This window comes from Hemicordylus capensis, chromosome 4 (genome assembly GCF_027244095.1).
Source record: "Hemicordylus capensis ecotype Gifberg chromosome 4, rHemCap1.1.pri, whole genome shotgun sequence".
Lineage (NCBI taxonomy): Eukaryota > Metazoa > Chordata > Lepidosauria > Squamata > Cordylidae > Hemicordylus > Hemicordylus capensis.
Genome location: NC_069660.1, coordinates 49,701,394 through 49,721,787, shown reverse-complemented (window position 1 = coordinate 49,721,787; position 20,394 = coordinate 49,701,394). Strand labels below are relative to the sequence as shown.

The 20,394-nt window shown below is 40.3% G+C and overlaps 1 protein-coding gene across 4 annotated transcripts in view; it reads right to left on the bottom strand.

The window, feature by feature from the left end:
* Window positions 1–20,107, bottom strand: part of RBM39 (RNA binding motif protein 39) — a 41,342-nt gene extending 21,235 nt beyond the window's left edge. The window contains exons 1-7 of one of the 4 annotated variants that reach the window (XM_053244022.1): window positions 19,766–20,107; window positions 12,817–12,880; window positions 11,444–12,594; window positions 11,030–11,079; window positions 2,723–2,917; window positions 357–422; window positions 220–273 (exon numbers count right to left, since the gene is read on the bottom strand). In XM_053244022.1, coding sequence (XP_053099997.1) covers window positions 220–273; window positions 357–422; window positions 2,723–2,917; window positions 11,030–11,079; window positions 11,444–11,479 — 401 coding nt within the window. In that variant the 5' untranslated portion in view covers window positions 11,480–12,594; window positions 12,817–12,880; window positions 19,766–20,107. Of the gene's footprint in view, window positions 1–219; window positions 274–356; window positions 423–2,361; window positions 2,486–2,722; window positions 2,918–3,587; window positions 5,033–11,029; window positions 11,080–11,443; window positions 12,595–12,816; window positions 12,881–19,765 lie in introns of those variants that run through there. The other 3 variants (XM_053244021.1, XM_053244023.1, XM_053244024.1) reach the window with 3 other exon arrangements.
* Window positions 20,108–20,394: the final 287 nt, after the last annotated feature.

Below are 20,394 nucleotides of genomic sequence, written 5' to 3'. Positions count from 1 at the left end.
TATGCAGGACAACTAAATAAAACAAATGGTTCTCTCCAATCACGCTAGAATTAGCCCTATCTAACCCAACGCAGAGGTAGCATACTAACACTGATTGAGAGCAGGTTCTACAAGTCAGGAGCTGTGAATGGGACTTACACAGCAGGCAACTGGACTATCCTGTGAGATACGCAATATTGCATAGCAAATTCAATTCGATAGCAGAAAACTAGTGTATACCTCACAGGGCTCTTGTCTTTTCTGAATGGACTTTTGCTCCTGGATCGTCGTCTGCTGTGAAAGACACAGATACAGAATTAGGAAAGTAACAAAACACAGAGAAACTGACCAAAGTAAAATATAAATGAAAAAGAAACCTGATTTTGATGTTATGAGGCAAGCCAATCTTTCCTCTGATGGCACTGTTGAATTTTGGACCAGAACTAGGTTTAAAAAGAACACCACAAATTAAAAAGCAAATTATTTACTAGAAAACGCTCTCTTAAACCAAATGTTAACTGGCTTTCACTTTAAGACATATGCTTTGAGTACAAGCAGAATTGTTTGGGCAGCTACGTACCGCAATCTTGAAATTTATTTTTAAATAAAAAATTAGTGACAAAATGCTACCGTCTATGGCTGTGTTTAGACATAATGGTTAAACATGGTTTAGCATTATGAGAACAAGCAGCCACAAGCCTTCGACTCATGTACTCTTCATCCCTTAAACTTGTGCACCACCATTAGTAATTTTCAACCCTTGTTTGCAGCAAACCACATCCAGCAGATTACGGTTCACACAAAAGGCGTATCTTGCCCCTAACCAGGACAGCAAGCAAGGATTAAATCATTATTTGCAAACCTGGTGTGCAGGCAAACTGATTTATAATTTATGAGCCAAAGCATGATGGTTGGTTTTTTTTTGCAGGGTGGCAGCAAACTATGGCTTGCAAGAAATCAGGGATGGAAACTGCAAATCATGGGGGCCTTTCTCATGATCAAGCATAAGGGCGGGCAGGAAGCCTTGGAAAGCTTACCTCCTATGCAGATGATCATCCTGTTGGTGCTGGGCATACGCTGCCCTGCCAGCACAGAGGCGTGGGGATGTGTTGTCCCTGCCCCCAGAAATCCCACAACAAACTGCAGCAGTGCACAGTGCATTATGGGGATCCCCCCAGCGATGGATGGGCACCCATCAAGTGTTTCAGCACCGGCTGAAAGCAGCAGGTGTTGACATGCAGTCGGATAAATGGGGTTAAGGGAGTGCTTGCTCCCTTAACCTTGTTTAAGAGGCGGGCTCCCTAGGTGGGTTTGCCACCAAGGCGCTGTCAGGAGCCAGTTGGATCCTGGAAGTTTCCAAAGGCAGCCACGCATGGGCTTAGCTGCCCTAGCCATGTCTTGGCTGCTCAAGAGAACAGCCTCATATTGTGCAAAGGAATCACACAAGCCCAAGGCTTGGATACACAGCATAAACTGTGATGTCTGAACCACTTGCACACTAGTGATGCTTATTGATTAAATATAACAATATTACCTAATGTAATGAGAGTTTGTGTCATGTAACTAAAGTCATATTATTATTTCAGGTATTACATTACGTTGTGAGACAGATTGAAGAATAAGAGCTTCCTTCTCCTAAAATTCCATCTGCAATTTTTTTTAAAAAAATACTAAGCTAAAAGTATAGAAACAAATATTTTCTGTTGCTATTAGAAGTTTAAACGCTTTACTTTTCCTTCGAAGCCCCTTACACAAAAATAATAGGGTAGCATCCCATTGCCCTGGCATAAGCCATTCTCTCCCCACCTCCCGCCCACTTCTTCACTGCAGCCCCTTAAATTCCCCAAAAAGCCATTCCAAATAGTGTTGGCCCTCAAGTCCTTGTCGATCACCTTATCAGTTTTGTGCCTCCCAGAATGCATTCACTAAAGTCTTAATGAGATTTTATTTTATGGAAAGTGGTTGATTTTGTCCTTTGGCTGTAATCTGTTCTGCTTTCAGGATACTACAGATGTGTTATATTTCTCATGACACTTGCACAAATCAAGTAAGATTTGTTTTTGTGTTGTCAGTATCCTATGATCTGTCCCTGGACTATAATAAGGCTAAAGTTCATTTATCTCAGTAAAATTTTAAGTATTGTATGGTATGTGGCATTTCTGGTTAAGGGTATGCAACCTGCATAACAGACAGTCACAAAGTTTACATTTTAGCTATTAAGATCAACACCGAATCATTTGATTGGTTACTTAATTTGTTGGTTTCTATTTGCGGCAATAAAATTTTAATTGCCTAGCTATTGGAGCTTTGCCTTTTCTTTTCTTTTTTTAATTCATGGGACTATTTATTTGCAAACTGAAGGTCTTGACCATTAATACATACGATTCCAATTCTTTCACCTCCACAGATATGTGAAGGATAGAGATGTAGACTTGGAGAGCATGCGTAACGCATGGGACGTAGTACGGGTGGCTGCAGGATGGGGTGGGGGTAACCCCCAAAACCAAATGGAGATACCTTCCAATCAATTTCTGGGGGTACCCCCTTCAGATGATGCCATATCCCATCCTGTTGCTGAGGGTCCCTCGACCCTCAGGAATGGCTCTTGGGGCTGCAGTGAAGAGAGAGATGGGAAAATTATTTGTGCTAGCACTGTTCCAGAGGAACTCTGAATTCTAACCAGCAACTTTACTTGGTCAAAATATTGTTAATTCAAAATTATTAAAGTAAAATAGCAACACACTAGGGACTTCTGTAACGGCCTCTGAATCGACGTTCTCTACTTCTAGAACGGCTACGTCTGCGTTCTTTGCTTCTGCTGCGTTTCCGTTCTCGGCTTTTGCTCTTCTTCCTTTCACGATCACGACTTCGTTTGCGTTCTTTACTTCTACTTCTCTTCCTGTCATGACTACGACTTCTGCTCTTGCTCTTTTTTCTCCTGAACCAGGAAAAAGAACTTAAGTTCAGATATCCAATCTTCAAAAGTAGCAAATATTAAAAGACATTTCATATTAAATGGAATATAAATTTCATATGGAAATTATCTCCATGTGTGGATGGGTAGGCACGTAGTTTGAAAATAAAAAGCCCAATTAACTTAGTTAATACAAATAGAGTATTAACACAAGTTGTTAATGCACATTAATGTAATCAAATGATATATTATCTTTCAGGACCTTCCTTGCTAATTTGAGACAGCACGCAGCATCTAGAGCTTTTGTGGAGCAATGCTCTCAGTGAAAACTCCTTCCATAATGGAAGAAGTTCTGTGCTCATGCAAATTATTCTTTCATAAATGGAAATACCCTTGTGAGTTCAATGTCCCTTCCCTGAAGGGAAGAAGCTTCAGCTGACCAAGCACTGCTTCACAAAGGTCTAGATGCCACCCATTATATATTTATACAATGCCTAAAAGCAAAGAGACAAACTGGATTTGTATAAGCTCTCCAACAAGACACATTGTTGTGTGCTTCTATCGTGCCTCTATCAACATGACCACACTGCTAATGAAATCTTAAATTTTATTTTTCTCTTAGTATAAGCAGCAAAGTTTCATTGATCATTAAAATACAAAACATAAGAAACTGCAGAAAACTAACCATACCTACCAAGTTACTTGTGGAAGTGTCAACTTCGTAGTTGATTCTGTACTGTGCATTTAATGCGACTTTACTTCCACTCTATTCCCTGTGTGTTCTAGACATATTCTATACAGAGGAATAAGTCACAATGGCCTATTTCCAACCTGCATGAGGGAAGGGGTGAGTTTCAATTATCCCGCCTTCCCTTTGCAGCTACCTGTGCCTCCTGAAAAATATGTCCTTGAGGGTCCCACAACCCTCAGAGGCACATCTCCAGGAAGCACAGCTGGCTGCAGAAGGGACGGAGTGATCACTGGAAATTGCCCCTCTCTTCCATGCATTTGGAAGCATTTCCTCATGCAACTTTTAGATGGATACAGATTATTGAAGCCAATGGCTTACCTCACTCTATTTAGCCATTTTAACTGTTTGATTATACAGGTCCTTCAAAATTGTGACAGCAATGTCAGTTAAAAAACAAAAACAAAATATCCCTTTGGAACTGACACAAGGACCCAGAGAATTTGGTTTTGGAATGTCAGTTTTTACCAGCAGGTAGATTTGTGCATATGCCAGAAGGATGCAGATATATTATACTACCTAACAATATACCTTTCTGTCCATACTGGAATCTCTGTATGATTTTAAGAGGATATAGTACATATTCCCACAATTACTATTCTAACTTCCATTTGCTCAGACTAGTTTATCATTGGAGTGCCCCAATTGGTTCTTAAGGGCCAAATAAATCTGACATTAAAACAATGAATTTTTTAAAAGGCTGCCATGGAGACCCAATCCATACTGGGGCCATGGCATGAAGGTAGCTGTTTAACCCTCCTGTTCTGTGCCATTTCCACACCAAAGGTAGTCCAGCTCATAGCAGTTTGGGGGTGGGGCCATATTTGGGCAGGAAAATGGACCCGGGAAGGTTAAATATCACTTAGCTCTTTGCCATGCCCCACTATCTGGATCTGGGGGCCCTGTGCACCCCCCCCCCTTAAAAACTCAAACTAGATGATGCATTTTAACATCTCATTTAGTGTGGTCTTAACCTATACTTTTGTAACACATACCACTTAATTTCTTAATAATGATTTAAACCAATAATCTTCAGTGCCAACAGTACCTGTCTATAATCTATTGCACATTTGATTTTACATGGCTTAAAATATTTTAAAAAAAATTATTCACAAAGGTGAAATAGGCAATTGCACTGAATTCTGACTCAGATTCTCATCTCAAGAAACCAAAGGTGTTATATACGAATTCATACTGCTACTTTGGCAATGGGGTTCTACTTTCTACACATTTCCAAGACATGAGGACAAGTGGGTTAGGAACCAGCCACCCTGAAAGAGATTAGAGCATGAACTTATGGCCTCTGGTTTAAGGGAGATACAGTTACACTTTTCTACTCTGTGATTTGGAAAATTAAGATTCCAGTAATTCATAGACTGGACAGTCAACTCAAACCTAAACAGGTTACCTAGCACGGTATTAGAAAGATATTATGGATGGTATTCCTCTCAGCAGCCAGGGATCCTGTGTCAGATACCCACAGGAAACATCCTTGTAGAAAGCAATCCTCCTCAGATTCCCAAACCATAACCTGTCAATACAGGATTAACCACATCAAATTTTGCCAATAGTCCCCTGCCCTAAGAAAACTTCTAGGCATCAATAGAAAAAATTGAGTTCACCATGATTAGCACTATCCTGAAGAAAATAGTTGCAACCTCTAAATTTGCACAGACCTGGAATCTAGTGAGATATATTGCCATCTTAAATGCTGTTTAATGTTATTGTTTCAACGTTGCACTTGCTTGATTCTGTCAGATGCTGCTGCGAGCAAAGCAAAGAGAAAACCAGTCTCCAGGCAATCAACACTTCTACCCTGGTGTTAAAGGGAACCCCAAGATATATAGAAGAGGCTCCATATTTTACACATAATTTTTGAATTATGGGAATAAATGTGATCTGCTGCCTCTCAGACACCACAATATATGCAATCATGTGAAGATTAATGAGCGCAAGTTAAACAATTGGATGCGTTTTTCAAGCGCAACACATTGGTGTATCATATAAACCTAGAAAAAGCCACTGCATTGTGTTTAAATGTCTTGGGGTAAACTTTTCTTTTGAAAAGTTCATCTCAATTCCTACATAACTTTGGGTTGTAGATACTCTATGGAATTAACCCAAGTTTTTAATGAGGGTTTCCCTTTTCTTTTCCACTCCCAAGGCAAATTATTTTAGAGATTTGACTTGGAGTAATCCAAAATGCATAAGTGCTTGTATAGACTGTCAGGAAACAGAATTCTCTCCCATAACATGCTTCATCACAGTACTATCCACATTACTGGAATAGTCAAATGCTGTATACCAATTATCAAACCCTTACTCTCCTTTACGATCTCTTCACCCATGCTGTTGGTAAGTGGGAGGAGCCCACTTACCTAGCTTTGCTCTTTACAAAGTACATGGGAAAACAGGTTGATTTGTAGCTCACCAGGCAAGACAACAGAATGGATAAGATAAGAGATCAGTGACACTGCTGTCTTCGATGGCAGGAGGAGGCATCTCTCAAGTTCCCCCAACACCAATGGACAACCAGATGAGGTCCATTATGAGTTTCAGTCCACTATGAAGCAACTACTTTCTCAGTGGATTTATGCAGCCAATAGCCCCATTTGTATTTACAATAATTTATTTAATTGCATATGTTTAAAGAAAACAGCACTATTTAGCTCAGTGGCAACATTAGAAGAAACACACAGAAGCTACTAACAAGTAACTGGAAATTGAAAACTTTGATTAAAAAAGAATAGGTAGGCAGACAGGTGAATGTTCGGACACTGACAAAAATAATTAATATTTAGTAGAACATCCATGTCACTGCAAATCTCAGAACTATCAAGTGATTATTTATATCCCACTTTTCAACAAAAGTCTTCAACTACCAGTTGGTTCAACCAAACCGGTTTGTGGATCATCAAATTTGAATCAAATCACAAAAAATGGTTCCATGCACATCCCTAATCAGTACCAAATTTCCATGGGGAGCAGAAGAGAGAATTGGCTAAAATCACATCCCCAATCTTGAATGAGCACTAGATCATATGATCAAATGGTGGGGTTTGAAAAAAAATGTTTCCTGCAAATATAGTGTTTGCATCTAGTCCAGAAACTCCCTACCAAGAATTTTAATAGACTATTTCAGGAAAATCTTGTTCTGCTCTTTCAAAGCAGTTCCATATCCGTGATAGGTCCAATGCTACTCTGGCAAATCCTAACAAAACAGCTCTTCATAATTTCTTCTGTCCAAATAAAATCTGCTTTGCTGATAGTTTTCCAAACAATGGTGTGGTAATCAATTGGCATTCATCAAATTACCACAGAGTGGTTCCTTCTATATTCGGTGAACTTTGTTCTACAGTTCACTGAACAGGGATAAGCTTGCAGTGAAGTACAACTGGACCAGTTGGGACTGAGAGAGAGCAGGACCTTAGCAGTATAAAGAATGTGAAATCATTTTTGCCAAACTGACTGCTGTTTTCGAGCTAGTAAAGTATTTGAAAAGCAGATAACTATAACTTGGGGTGGGGGTGCAATCTTTCTGATCATGGGAGCAAGCACTCACTTCAGAAAACCTTACACAGTATGCATAAGGATGAAGATTTGCAAGCAATTGAAAAGAATGCTACTCTACACATTATATAGAATATCACTACCATCTTACACATGAGGTTCAGTGAGAATAAGAATTAAAGCATGACTACAATGAATGATATATAAAGACACCACTTCACAGCATGCTGCCTAAGACCACTAAAGGTGCAATGAATGGATGTCAGTCCTGTCTAATATAGACTGTTTTTGCCTAGTTTGATGTTCATTCCTAAGAATACAATGTCATCAACCTATGGTACAATGTCACACATTATAAAAGTCAGTTTAGCAGGTTATTATAATGAATAACTTCCTGGCTAGTGTGTTCCTTCTAGTTTAAGCCAATGCTGGTATTGAGAAAGCAAATTTGACAACACTTAAATGCTACACAACCAGCACCCAACTGCAATTGTCCCCTAGATAACCAGGACCCAATGGCATGCTGAAGCAGTAAGTGAGCAAGCTATTAAGCACTGAGATACTCATGTAATGCTTTTGGGCTGTTCTGCAAAGACTCATGTCAATATTGGAAATATGAAAACATTGACAATCCCCCCACCGCTATTCCCATAATCTGGGAAGGAACATTTGCCGATAACTTTTAGCCTAAGGTCAGTGGGGCTATTGGCTACATAGAACCACTGAGAAAATGTTCGTCCACCAATGGAATGAAAATCACGTTGAGCATATTTTTTCTCTTCACCCAAATTTCTGATTTGTTAAAAGTGACAAGACAAAATAGCATCTTTTTCTGTCACCAAGGACAAGCAGCAAAGATTATATGTTTATCTTACTATCCAAATAACATTTGGCAAAAAGGTACTGAAGTCCATCTCTTCCCTAGCAGATATCTGCCTTGGCCAGTGTGACAATTTGCATGTTGCCTTACAATTAGGAAAGGCTATGGTGAAGGGTCCAGAAGGCTTTAGTGTAAAGTCTACTATGAGAAATGCATGTTTCCTGCAGTAAACTACAACCAGTAGTTTAAGAGGAAACTACTGTGCTAAGTAAGTGTTCTGGAGTAGAATATGCTAAAACATCCAAAACTGGGGCACTTCTGCAGCAATTATGGGACTGAATACACTATTTAAAAAGTAGTTATAGTCACAGACCTGTTAACATCACTTCATTAAGAAAACAGTCACCTTATTATAATGGTTTGCAGTCTACATGCAAACTCACTGTCAGTTTTTCATGAACACATTTCACTGCGCTCTCTTTCTTGAACACATTTCACTGAGCCCAAGATACACAGGAAAGGTAATTGGGGCCTCCAGTTACTTCTGTCAAATACTGCATAGTGAAAGATCATCTCCTTCCCTTGTTCAGGCTTCCTTTGCATGAACAAAGCAAACTACATTAGATACTTTTATACGTGTAATTTAAGAGGATCTATCTCAGTTCTGGATTGTGCACACACATTCTTTCTATAAAAGCATGTTATTTACTTTTCCAGAAGGAGAATCATGTTCTATGAAATTACCCATGTGTACTGGGAAAAGGCAGAGTAAGCCCTACTCTACTAATCCTTTTATGAACCAACAGTTCAGGAATAGGTGTACATTCTCTTTAAAAGCAAAGTTCATACACCTGACCTCTCCAACCTCTAAGTGAAAACAGTACAAGCATGAAGTAAATGTTTATACAAATATAACTCAGTCTCCCAAAATAAGTTCCTTTAGCAGGGGAAAGAGTTGTTCTATTTGTATAAGAGTCAAAGGCCAGAATTTTATGTTATTGATTGTTAGAAGAGCATACACCTGCGCTAACACAGTTCAGTTTAAATTAATTGTTAGCTTGCTTAGCTAACAAAGGCCTTTCAGCTTCAAACTGATATTCAGTCCTCTTTGACAGACTTAAGGAAAGAGCATGAACGTTCTCACTTAGGCTTCTTTTTGTATAAGTAAGCAGATTGTCTAATTGGGTGAAGATTACCAAATCTGTTTTATTCTTATATTAAGTTGGTTCATCTCATTTATCTGGAAAAACCCCAGTGGGAACCAGCATCCTAACCTAAAACAGTTCTCTCAGAAAAACTGCTAACCACTATGAATACTTATATGAGAACTTGTTAAGGAATTTTTGGTTTCTGTACACAGGAAAATACTAATAAATAATAAATAAGATGTGTCCCTGTTCTAAAAAGGGCCAGTTCACAGAAGGTAGGTACCAGCAATAACCACTGGAGGAATGCTGTGCTGGGGTTGGATATGGACAATTACTCTTCCCCTGCTTAATATAAGGGAATAATCATTTCAAAAGGTGTCATTAAGAGAGCCAAGCCTGGCTGGAACTTGGGATAGAGCCATCTCTGTGGTGGCTCAAACCTTGCAAAACTGAAAGTGTAAAGTGATGCATATTGAGGCAAAACACCCCAACTTCACATATACACTGATGGGGTCTGAGCTGTCGGTGACTGACCAGGAGAGAGATCTTGGGGTCGTGGTAGACAGCTTGTTGAAAGTGTCGACTCAGTGCGCGGCAGCTGTGAAAAAGGCAAATTCCATGCTAGGGATCATTAGGAAGGTGAATGAAAATAAAAATGCTAATATTATAATGCCCTTAAACAAATCTATGGTGCATCCACATCTGGAATATTGTGTACAGTTCTAGTCACTGTATCTTAAGGAGGACATTGTAGAACTGGAAAAGGTGCAGAAGAGAGCAACCAAGATGATCGGGGGGGGCCTGGAACACCTTCCTTATAAAGCAAGGCTACAGCATCTGGGGCTTTTTAGTATGGAAAGGAAGCGACTATGAGGAGACATGACCAAGGTGTATAAAATAATGCATAGAGTAGAGGTAGTGGATAACAGTAAAATTTTCTCCCTCTCTCGCAACACTAGAACCAGGAGTCATCCCATGGAACTGAAGGCCACCAAGTTTTCAGCCAACAAAAGGAACTACTTTTTCACACAGTGTATAATCAATCTAAGGAATTCTCTACCATGGATGTGGTGATGGCCACTAGCTTGGATGGCTTTAAAAGGGGCTTAGACCTGTTCTCCACGAATTTGTCTATCAATGGCTACTAATCTGGTGGCTATAGGCCAAATCCAGTCTCAGAGGAAAGATGCCTCTAAATACCAGTTGCAGGGGAGCAACTGCAAGTGAGAGAGCATGCCCTCACCTCTTGCCTGTGGGCTTCTCAGAGGCATCTGGTAGGCCACTATGGGAATAGGATGCTAGACAAATAGGACTTGGACCTGATCCAGTAGGACTGTTCTTATGTTCTTATTAAGATACATCTTAACCACACATTTCACAGACTGCAAAAAACTTCCCCAAAGGGTAGCTATATCTGCTTATGACCACGAGTTTCATGGCACCTCAAAGATTTGTTGTGCCCCAAACTTTTGTAGACAAGAGCTTTCCTCATCTGGTGGATATTTTCACCTACAAAATCTCATACTACAGTAAGTTTTACTTAAGTCTTATGATGGAGGACTCTCTTTAAAAGCTGTTTATATTAGGCAAATATTCACAAAGGTCTAGATTATATAGGCATTTCATAATGATATATTTAGTTTTATTGATCACTATGTTGCTATCTTGAGTTGCAAGTCTGAAGGTAGAAATTTTGAAAGTTATGACATAAAAGGCAAGGATTCTGCTCATGCTTCTCCCCTGAAGTAGTACTTTTTCAGTCCAGGACTATGATGCATTTGCTTGTTCAATGACTGAAGAACATTTAGATTATTACAATGAAGGGAGGCTGGCTGCTAAATAAACTTATCTGGAACAAGAATGCTTTCCTAGGCAATACTATGCACTAAAGGAAACCAGTAAAAACTTACTTCTTGCTGCGTTCTTCATGGCCATTGGCACTGCTCAATTTGTTCTCATCCTAAGCAGGGTTGATAGAAGAACATCGTGAGGACGAAGTGGAAACATTTCAAGTGGTCAAAAAGGGTAATGGGAACAGGGATAAGAAAATACAAAACAAAAATTTTAATACTAAATTTTACAGTTAATATGGAGGGCTACTAATTTAGGCTTGTTTAACCACTTTGCTGCTTACATCTAAGTCATACAATTATAAATACAAAAATTAATGTTAAAAAATATATATATAAATTGTACGTACTTCCTTACATGACTTATAATTATCGAGCAGTTTTCAGCACTCAAGTGGTTAAGTGAATAAAATGTAAAAGCAAGTTTCAGGTTTAAGAACATTTTCATGTACTATGATCCCTTTTGACCAGTACCAAGGCTATATCTCTGCCTAAGCCCCAAGTGGCCATGCTAGCAGCCAGCCACTATCGATTTCCTGTGACCGATGCCATTCCTGAGATCTTCGCCCATTTTCGTTGGAGGGTTGGGACTGTAAGAGCTTGATGCCACCTCTGTCACACATCTCGCCCTGAAGCAAACAGGGATTCACACTGCTTTAGTAACGTCGACTCCCAAGTCAGTCATCAATAATCCATCCAACCAGTCCAGCCTAAATATTCCCTATTTCCATACCTGTTCACATGGAAAATATCCATGTTAAACTAGCACACAAAAGTAACATTGCAAATTATTATTCACTTCAAATGTTTAGTGACTAAATATTATGTAAAACTAAACATGAAAGTTTAAAAAGGTTACAAACTTTTCCAAAACTCATACCGCACGCTGCACTAAACATACTCCATAGTAATCTAATAGTTGCTGTTATATTTATTGTAGTTATCACACCAGTCCATGAGTTCAGCTGCTACATTACTTAAGATTTTTTATATATATATATATATACACACATTTATATGTGAAGCCAGTGCTACTACATGCATAATTAGTTTCACCAATATCTGATGAAAAAAATATATTTGCTGTCTCTTTAGATCTGAAGCTAGGTACTAAACATTCAGAAATGTAGATAAATATATAAAAGTTGACAGTTTCTAAATAGAAGAATACTCTTTCACAATGAATGGCAGACTGCGATACTTTGCCTTACTTTTAGTAAAATGTGAACTATTCAGGGATCCAAGAATTTCGGAAACGTCTTTCGCACAACAGCTGATTGCCACCTGTCCTGTTAAAGATTAATCACCAGTCTATCTTTAAAAGAAGAAGCAGTCACTCTTCTTGTATTAAGCAGACTAAGGATTTGCTTGCCATGAACTTGGGGAAGAAGTTATTCTTGGAACCCTGCTATTTGCCCAAACCACTGCATTCACCTTGTTGCTATACCAAAATCGAGCTGGTAGTTTTTAGGAGAGTGTTTTTTTGTTTTGCTTGTTTCTTTGTTTTTACCTAGGGGGACCACAGTACAGCGATACGTCACTCAATTACTACCTTATGATTGACAGTTCACACTGGAATCAAAGGTGAATTCATGGGAGTAGAGGTGAGATATCGTTAGGCAAGTCTACAAAGAGAGATAGATGGGCATTTATTCATCACGCTGAAGTGAAACTACTGCACAATATAATTACATTAACAGCATATAGTTACTTGTAAGATACATGTAACGCATGTCCAATAAGATATATCATGAGGGCTCCGGGGATGTTAGTTTACAGTTCAGCAGTAGTTTCATGAATAATACTAAATGTATATTGCTAAAGACCTTACTGGCACATAATCTCACCTTCTTATAAGGTGCCTCAAGCATTGCTTCAATATCAATATCATCAGCCATTTTTTCAGAACACCTAAAAAGAAAAAGAGAACATTTTAGTCACACAAAGCACATTCAGAATGTTGTGAAAAAAGACATTTGATGCTACGGATGATAAGTGACAAAATTGGATCACCTCACATTTCCAAGTAACTGGTAGGTTTGCAACCTTCATGTCTGTGAAACTCCATCTGGACCAATTCAAATGACCAAATCAACTGTGCTTTATTTGCTAAGAAATGAGAGCCAAGCCCACGCACTCCCTCCTCCCCTTTATGGGCCTCTGAGCTGGTTCAATGGACCGGTGGTTCTGCTGGTCCGAAGGTGGGATGACATGCTTTTAAGGGCATTGGAAGGTGCCCGTACCCCTCCCACCACGTTTCCCCTGCCAGCGCTCCATTTAAAACGTCTCCAGTGTACCTCCCTGCCACCCTGACAGAGAGTTTTTAAATGGAGTGCTGGAGGGGGGAAAGATGGCAGGAGGATAAGGGCCACTGTTCCCTCTAAGGTGTGTGCACGCTCAAAGGTTTTTGGATGTCCACCCAGTTCATTTTTAGATCCCGCTCAGGTTGAATCAGGAAGGCCCATTCTGAATGCAGGTACACACACACTGCCTTGATACTACCGCCCACTGATAAGGGCACCCTCCCGCATCCTTAAAAGTATGCCCCCCGCCTTCGAACCACCACCACCCCTGCCGGCTCCGAGCACCTCCCTACCCCTTGGCTCCATCTTGAAGCCATGATGTTTCAATCTGGATTATTTAAATGATGAATCATGAAAAACTGGGGGCTTTGGTTTAATTCTGGCCTGCAAGTTTATTTCACACACGTAAACATGCGTTAAACCACATTTCACAGTTTCAGACAAGCTGCAGAGTAGTGGTTTAAATCAGGATGTCCAGCAGCGCACAACCTGAGATGGGCTGAGGGGAGGGAGTACATCGGTTCAACTTGCATCCCTGCTTGATAAACCATGATTTATTGATCATGACTGACTAATATCAAGCTCTATGAACCAAGATTTTCACATTTAGGATAAAAATGATCCTCGGTCCTAAAGCTATTCGTCTTGATTTTATGAAGGACAGAACAGAAGACTGCATGTGTGTAGTATCTACCCACAAAAAGGACTCTGGAATGTTTATTTCACATGTGCTTCTCATCAAGTTTTATTTCACATGAAGTGCTCCTGAAGTTCAAAGTTTGATCATTTAAGACACTGCCCAGAAATCTAATAGAGAATAGAGCTATCCTAAAATTATGACACTATAATCCATTTTATCACCTGACCTTCAAGGTTTGGGATAAATATCCCTACAGTGGGGAAAAGGCTCATTAGAGCTTCAAGATTAAGAAGTTCCTCACAAATCTGATGATTTCCCATCACCCAAGTTCTGCCATGAATCACTGACTCCTTGAATCAAAAAATTCAACACAGATTAGTCCAACTATCCCAAATACCCTCTTTTATGGGATCAACAAATACCAATTGCTAATAACTAGCAACAGAGAAACCTCCATGTTTGCCAACAAAAGTAACTACAAGTACTTAGATTTAAAAAGTTGGTCAATATACAACTCAACAGTATATACAACTCAATAGTATACAGGGTAACAGCCAGTGTGAAAATTAAAATATTACCTCATATGCATAAGATAGAATGGTTTAACTAAATTGTGAAATAGGACAGAAAATTCAGTGACGTACACTAATGGGCAGGGATGTACACCTCCCGCCGCATTTCCCCTACCAGAGCAGCCTTTTAAAACGGTTTGGCAGGGCAACAGCATACTTCCTTGCCGCCCCATGCCTCCTCGGACCAGAAATGCCTGGTGTGTGTGCGCATGTTGAGATGTGTGCATGAGCAAGTGTGGTGTCCACGCACACACGCAAACCAGGCACTTCCAGTCTGAGGCAGCACCGGGTGGAAAAGAGGTACGCTGCCACCCCACCAGACCATTTTAAAAGGCAGTGCCGGTGGGAGGAATGCAGCATGAGAGGCAAGAGCACCCTCCCCAGTCCTTAAAATATATCCCTCACACACACCTTTTGAACTGGCAGAACCACCAGACATTCAAACCAGTTCAGAGGTCCATAAAACACATGAAGTAGGTCCGAAATAGAACACAAGGTCCGTCACAGGGTTCAATAAACTTAAATCCTCTGTAGACAGTCCTTAATTCGTAGTTGTGATAACAATACTTTCCAGATCTGATGTATAGAATTCAGCAAGCACAATTAATCTGTGATAACCAATTGCAACTAACCAGAACAGAGATCCAACTTCTCCAATAGTTCTGATTTCTAAGTGTTAACATGTAATGTCAATACACATAAGCCCCTGGTTCAGCAGGATCTACCACTGAAGTTGCTAGAGCACAGTTACTAAAAAGAAGGACTTGAAACAAATGCCAGATAGATGAGTCAACAGGATAAAATATTACAGGCAGTTACCAGAACAGATGTATGTTAGTGAAAGAACTAAGTGAAACTGAGTACATAACCACTATCTCAAGAAAGCAACACCTATTTGTAAGAGCTGCATAGAAAAAATGTATGCAAAGATCCTACATTTCAAACTGTTTTTTAAACCAAGTCTGACAGCTCTGCCTTTTTTGAAAATATGACAATAGACAAAATGACTCATTAACTGTGGGTACTTCTTATGGGAAGAACTGTTGACATTTCTATGAATATAGGAACATAGGAAGCGGCCGTATACAGAGTTAAGACCATAGGTCTATCTAGCCCAGTATTGTCTACAAAGACTGGCAGCAGCTTCTCCATATCACTAAACTAGGATATTTTTATGTTCATATGAAGCAACTGTGCTAGGTCAGACCAAAAGCTTATCTAGTCCAGTAACAACTTCCACACAGGAGTCAACCAGATGCCTCCATGAAGTTCAGAAGCAGGAGATGGAAGCATGATCTCCTGCAACTGGTATTCAGGGACATACTTCCCTAAACCTAAGGTAGCATACAATCATCATGACTAACAGCCATCGACAAACTTTGCCTCCATGAATTTGTCAAATCTTTCAAAGCCATCTATAGCAGCAGCAAATTCTATAGATTCATTATGTGCTTTTTGAAGCATAACTTCCTTTTGTCCAGCCTCCTGCCAATTATTCTTGGTTCTAATGTTGTAAGCACAGTGAAGGTGGAGGGAAGGAGAAAAGACCACTTTCCACACCGAGCATAGTTGTACACCTCTCCCCACTTAATTTTGAAACACTCTAGCCTTTCCTTGTTAAGAAAGGTGCTCCATTATTTGGTTGCCCTCTTCTACATTTCTGCGGTGATCAGAACTATGCAAAGTGTTTCACATCCAGATTGAATAGCCAATGTTTCCAACATGGTTGCACCATAGATTTTAATTTTCAATCCCTAGCATGGGATTTGCATTCCCCCTGCCCACAACTGCTGTATATAGATCAGTGTTTTCACTGAGCTGTCAACCATTACCTTTCTTTCCTGGCTAGTCACCAAGAGCTAGACTTCTTTAATTTGTAGGTGTGAGGCAGATCAGTTAGGGGGCAGGGCAGTTAGTCCAAAGTGTAAATAACTTATGACTTATTTACAACCAAGCACAATTGCTACTTTCTTGCCCATTCATTCAGTTTGGAGAGATCCCTTTGGAGGTCTTTGCAAACCATTTTTTGCTTTTACCACCTGAATAGTTTGGTATAATCTACAAACTTGTGTGTGTGTGTGCTTCCCCCCTCCCCATTTTTGTCTTAACGAATGTTTTATTTTGTTTCTATCCCACTGTAAACCGCCCAGAGACGCATGTTTTGGGCGGTATAAAAATTTTTTAATAAATAAAATAAACTTGGACACCTCACCTCTGCTTCATGTTCTTTAACCAGTTATCAACTCATAGAAGACCCTGTCATTTGTACATGGCATAGGAAATACTAAGTTGGAATCATGGGTCAATATTATGTTGAGAAATGACCTGGCACTGCCCATATGAATCATATGCCAAAATTATAGGCAGAAATGTGGGTTTTCTGGAAATTTTTGAATTGGAAAACTTCCTAGGGAAATTTGCCATGCAAACTGCCTCACTTGCATAAAACCTAGATTTTTTTTTTAATTCAATTTTTCCATAGAAAAATAAAGTATAAGGGAATTTTTCCAAAACACATCTCTGCAGCTATGACTAAAGAATAATTAACGTGCACAATTATCAGTAACTACTTTATCAAATACCCAGATGTGGAGTTATGCAACTGTGGGGAAACTTGAGACAATGGTCAATTTAACCGTTAAGAAAATTAAAGAGATGATGATTTTAAAAACCCAAGTCTCTCTTAGAATCTGAGCAGCAAGATAACCTGTTTTGAAATAATTGTGGCCAATGCAAATGGTAATTAGAAGATATGGTCACAATCAAGTAAATGTAAAGTGTGTCGTGGAGTTGCTGTCAACTCCTGGCGACCACAGAGTCCTGTGGTTGTCTTTGGTAGAATACAGGAGGGGTTTACAATTGCCATCTCCCATGCAGTATGAGATGATGCCTTTCAGCATCTTCCTATATCACTGCTGCCCGAGATAGGTGGTTATATGAAAACATTCCACTGGGGATTCAAACCAGCAACTTTTGGCTTGCTAGTCAAGTCATTTCCCCACTGTGCCATTAGGTGGTTTAGCCACAATCAAGCAGAACATGTTTTAATACACACTTCAAACGTTTTGCTAAGTCAGTCTAGCAGCACAATACAAATGTTTAAGTGCCGACAATGAAACAGCAATGTCATTCAGAGGTTAAAAAACTGGTAGAGAAGAGAGGACTGGATATCTGAAGCCTTAGGTAAATAAAAAACTCACCGAGTTGCTCAGCAACCCCTTATCTGTCCACCTGCTACTTACATCACAGGGTTACTGTAGGAATTAGTACAACAGTGAAGCATGGATGTTTAGAAATAAAGCAAGTTTGGGAGATGCCTTTGGCAAAGCAACATAACTTGCTTAAGGTTGTGGAACTGAATAGAGATGTGCATGGAACGAGGTTCATGCACTGGTTCGGCACTGCGGGATCTTTTAAAGAGAAAAGAAGGTCCTCACCTGCTCTCCGCTGCCACATGCAGCTTCCTGCTGTACCAGTGTTGCCAATTGGCACGCACAGAGCATGCGTGCATGCATGTGTGCCATTTGCACGGTCAGCAGATGTCATGTGTATGCCAGCAGCACACATGGACTCTTGGGGGGCAGCGCCATCCCAGCAGGAAGCTGTGTGTGGCGGCAGCGAGCAAGCAAGGGCCTGCTGTCCTCTTTTTAAAAGATCCCATTTGCCTTCCTGTGGCTCTGAATCAGTGTACAGACTTCAGTTCGTGCACATCCCTAGTACTGAACATAACACAGACTACTTAGAAAAGACAATAAGTAAAAAGGAAGCACATACCATTCGAACATAATGCACAGAAATACATGAACAGATTACAAGTTGGGTATTTTACCTTTTTTGTGCTATCAATATTGACAGCAAAGTACGCACAAAAAATCCCACACAAAAACTATAATTAAGAGTTAACTAATCACACAAAATTCACTATATTCAATTAAAATATGACACATTTTATAAAACTGTCAACTGGCTTTTCGTTTGTTACATTAAAATGCATATTTTAAAAACCTGATAAAAAACTGAAATACAAATGTCAGTGCAAGTGTACAAATTTCATTCTAAGTCTACACTTAGTCACATAAAAACCAATACATAATCCTGTTAAACTTTGTTAAATGCCCACCTATGTAAGAGACTAAACTATGACTTACAAGTATGATAAATACTTCACAAGAAATAATGTATTTTTTATGGCAAATCATTAATATTTAAAGCTGCTTAGGATCATACAAAGAGCTTGTCATAGCCCAGTAAAATCTTTTTTCGCCTAGTGAGCAAATAGCATTCTTTCCCCAAACGGCTTCCAAGACTTTCTCTTGGTTTCAAAAGTAGTTTGCCATGTGGCAAGGAGGAGTGCACTACTGTTCAAGGAAAACTAGATGAAATCCTCCCTGGGCTTACAAAAGTAGTTGCACAGTTATCCTTCTACTGGTTTGTTAAGACACAAGTTCTACGGTATAAAATATTGATATACTGCATTACTAAAGATTTTGAATTATGTTTCTAGGTAGTATAAAAGCCCCCGTTACCTACTGATGGCTTATAATAACCAAATACATTAATTACCAAATAAAAAACTTGCAGGTGTTTTCCAAGATTTAAATAAACTCACCCTGATTTTTTAGATCCAACTTTTGATACAAATATATATATTTTAAAATATCCTGAAGAATCGTTTTAGTAGATAAGAGATCAAACTGCACACACACCCTGCCATCTTTTGGAGTTTACACCCTAGTAGTAAACAGCTTTCTACAATCCTTCCAACAATTATTACACTGGCTCTTGACCAACCGCCCGTATTCTCCAGGTTACCAGCCTTTGAGTTTACACACACACACTACGAAGTTCTAAACCGCTTCCCAAGAGAGTATCTAAAGTAATAAAAAAGATGGTTAGAAATTTTGTGGCGGGACATACCGCGATCGTCATGAGATGGAGGAAACTGGCTCTGCTTCAAGAAACCTTACGTGTAAACAAGACAGACAATATTCCCAACCGACCAAACCACTCAGTTTCCCCATTTCTCCCAGTTGCGCAACAAAAGCGGCTATGCCATTCCCACCCCACCGCCAAAGGACTGGTCATCCCAGTTTGGCAAGCCAAACTCAGGCAACCCCAAATGCAGTCAGGCAAGGAGAGGCAGGGCCAGGCCCCGACCAGGCCTATCACGAGACGGCAGCCGCCTGCGCTGCCTTCTAATCTAGCAAAACACCCGCACGCCACGCCGCGCCCCCGGCAAGATGCCAGGAAAAGGGGCGTCCGAGCGGAGAAAACCTGTCACCTGTGCTGCTGGGGGTCTCGCTTCTAGCTCAGGTGTCCGTGAGGCAGGCAGGCGCGCAGGCAGGCGGGCGGCCGCTACTGTTGTTTCGCTTCCTCTGGCTCCGGATGTGCTGTGGGGTAAACTGGGCCCCAAAACGACGAAGTTCTCCCGTCAGCGACAACGGCGGGAAAAAAGATCAAGAGGCGTCTGCGCCTCGGGAAAAAACGATAGCTAAGCGCAAACTCGAGGAAGTTACAGAACACAAAGATTCAGATCTGGGTCCAGAAACACTGACTGCTCCCTGAAATGGCGCCCGCCGCGTCCTACTGCTTGGAGGAGGGTCTGTGGAAGCGATGTGGGGCTACCCGACGCTCGCTGCACGGGCTCTCGCGAGATTTCGCCACAATAACTCTGGTCGTGGTGCAAAACCCTTCGCCGGCCAAGTACATCTCGCGAGATGATGTGTCTTGGAAAGATCCGTCTAGCTACTCGCGAGAATAATAAGTTGTTTGTGCAACTTCATCCAAAAGCCCGCTCTTCTTAGAGTGCCAAAGAATCTCGCGAGACGTCCTGAGTTGTAATGCGTCACAATAGAAAGGTCAAAGTTTAAGTGTAAAGGGTCAGAGAGGACGGTCTAATTTGGTGACTAC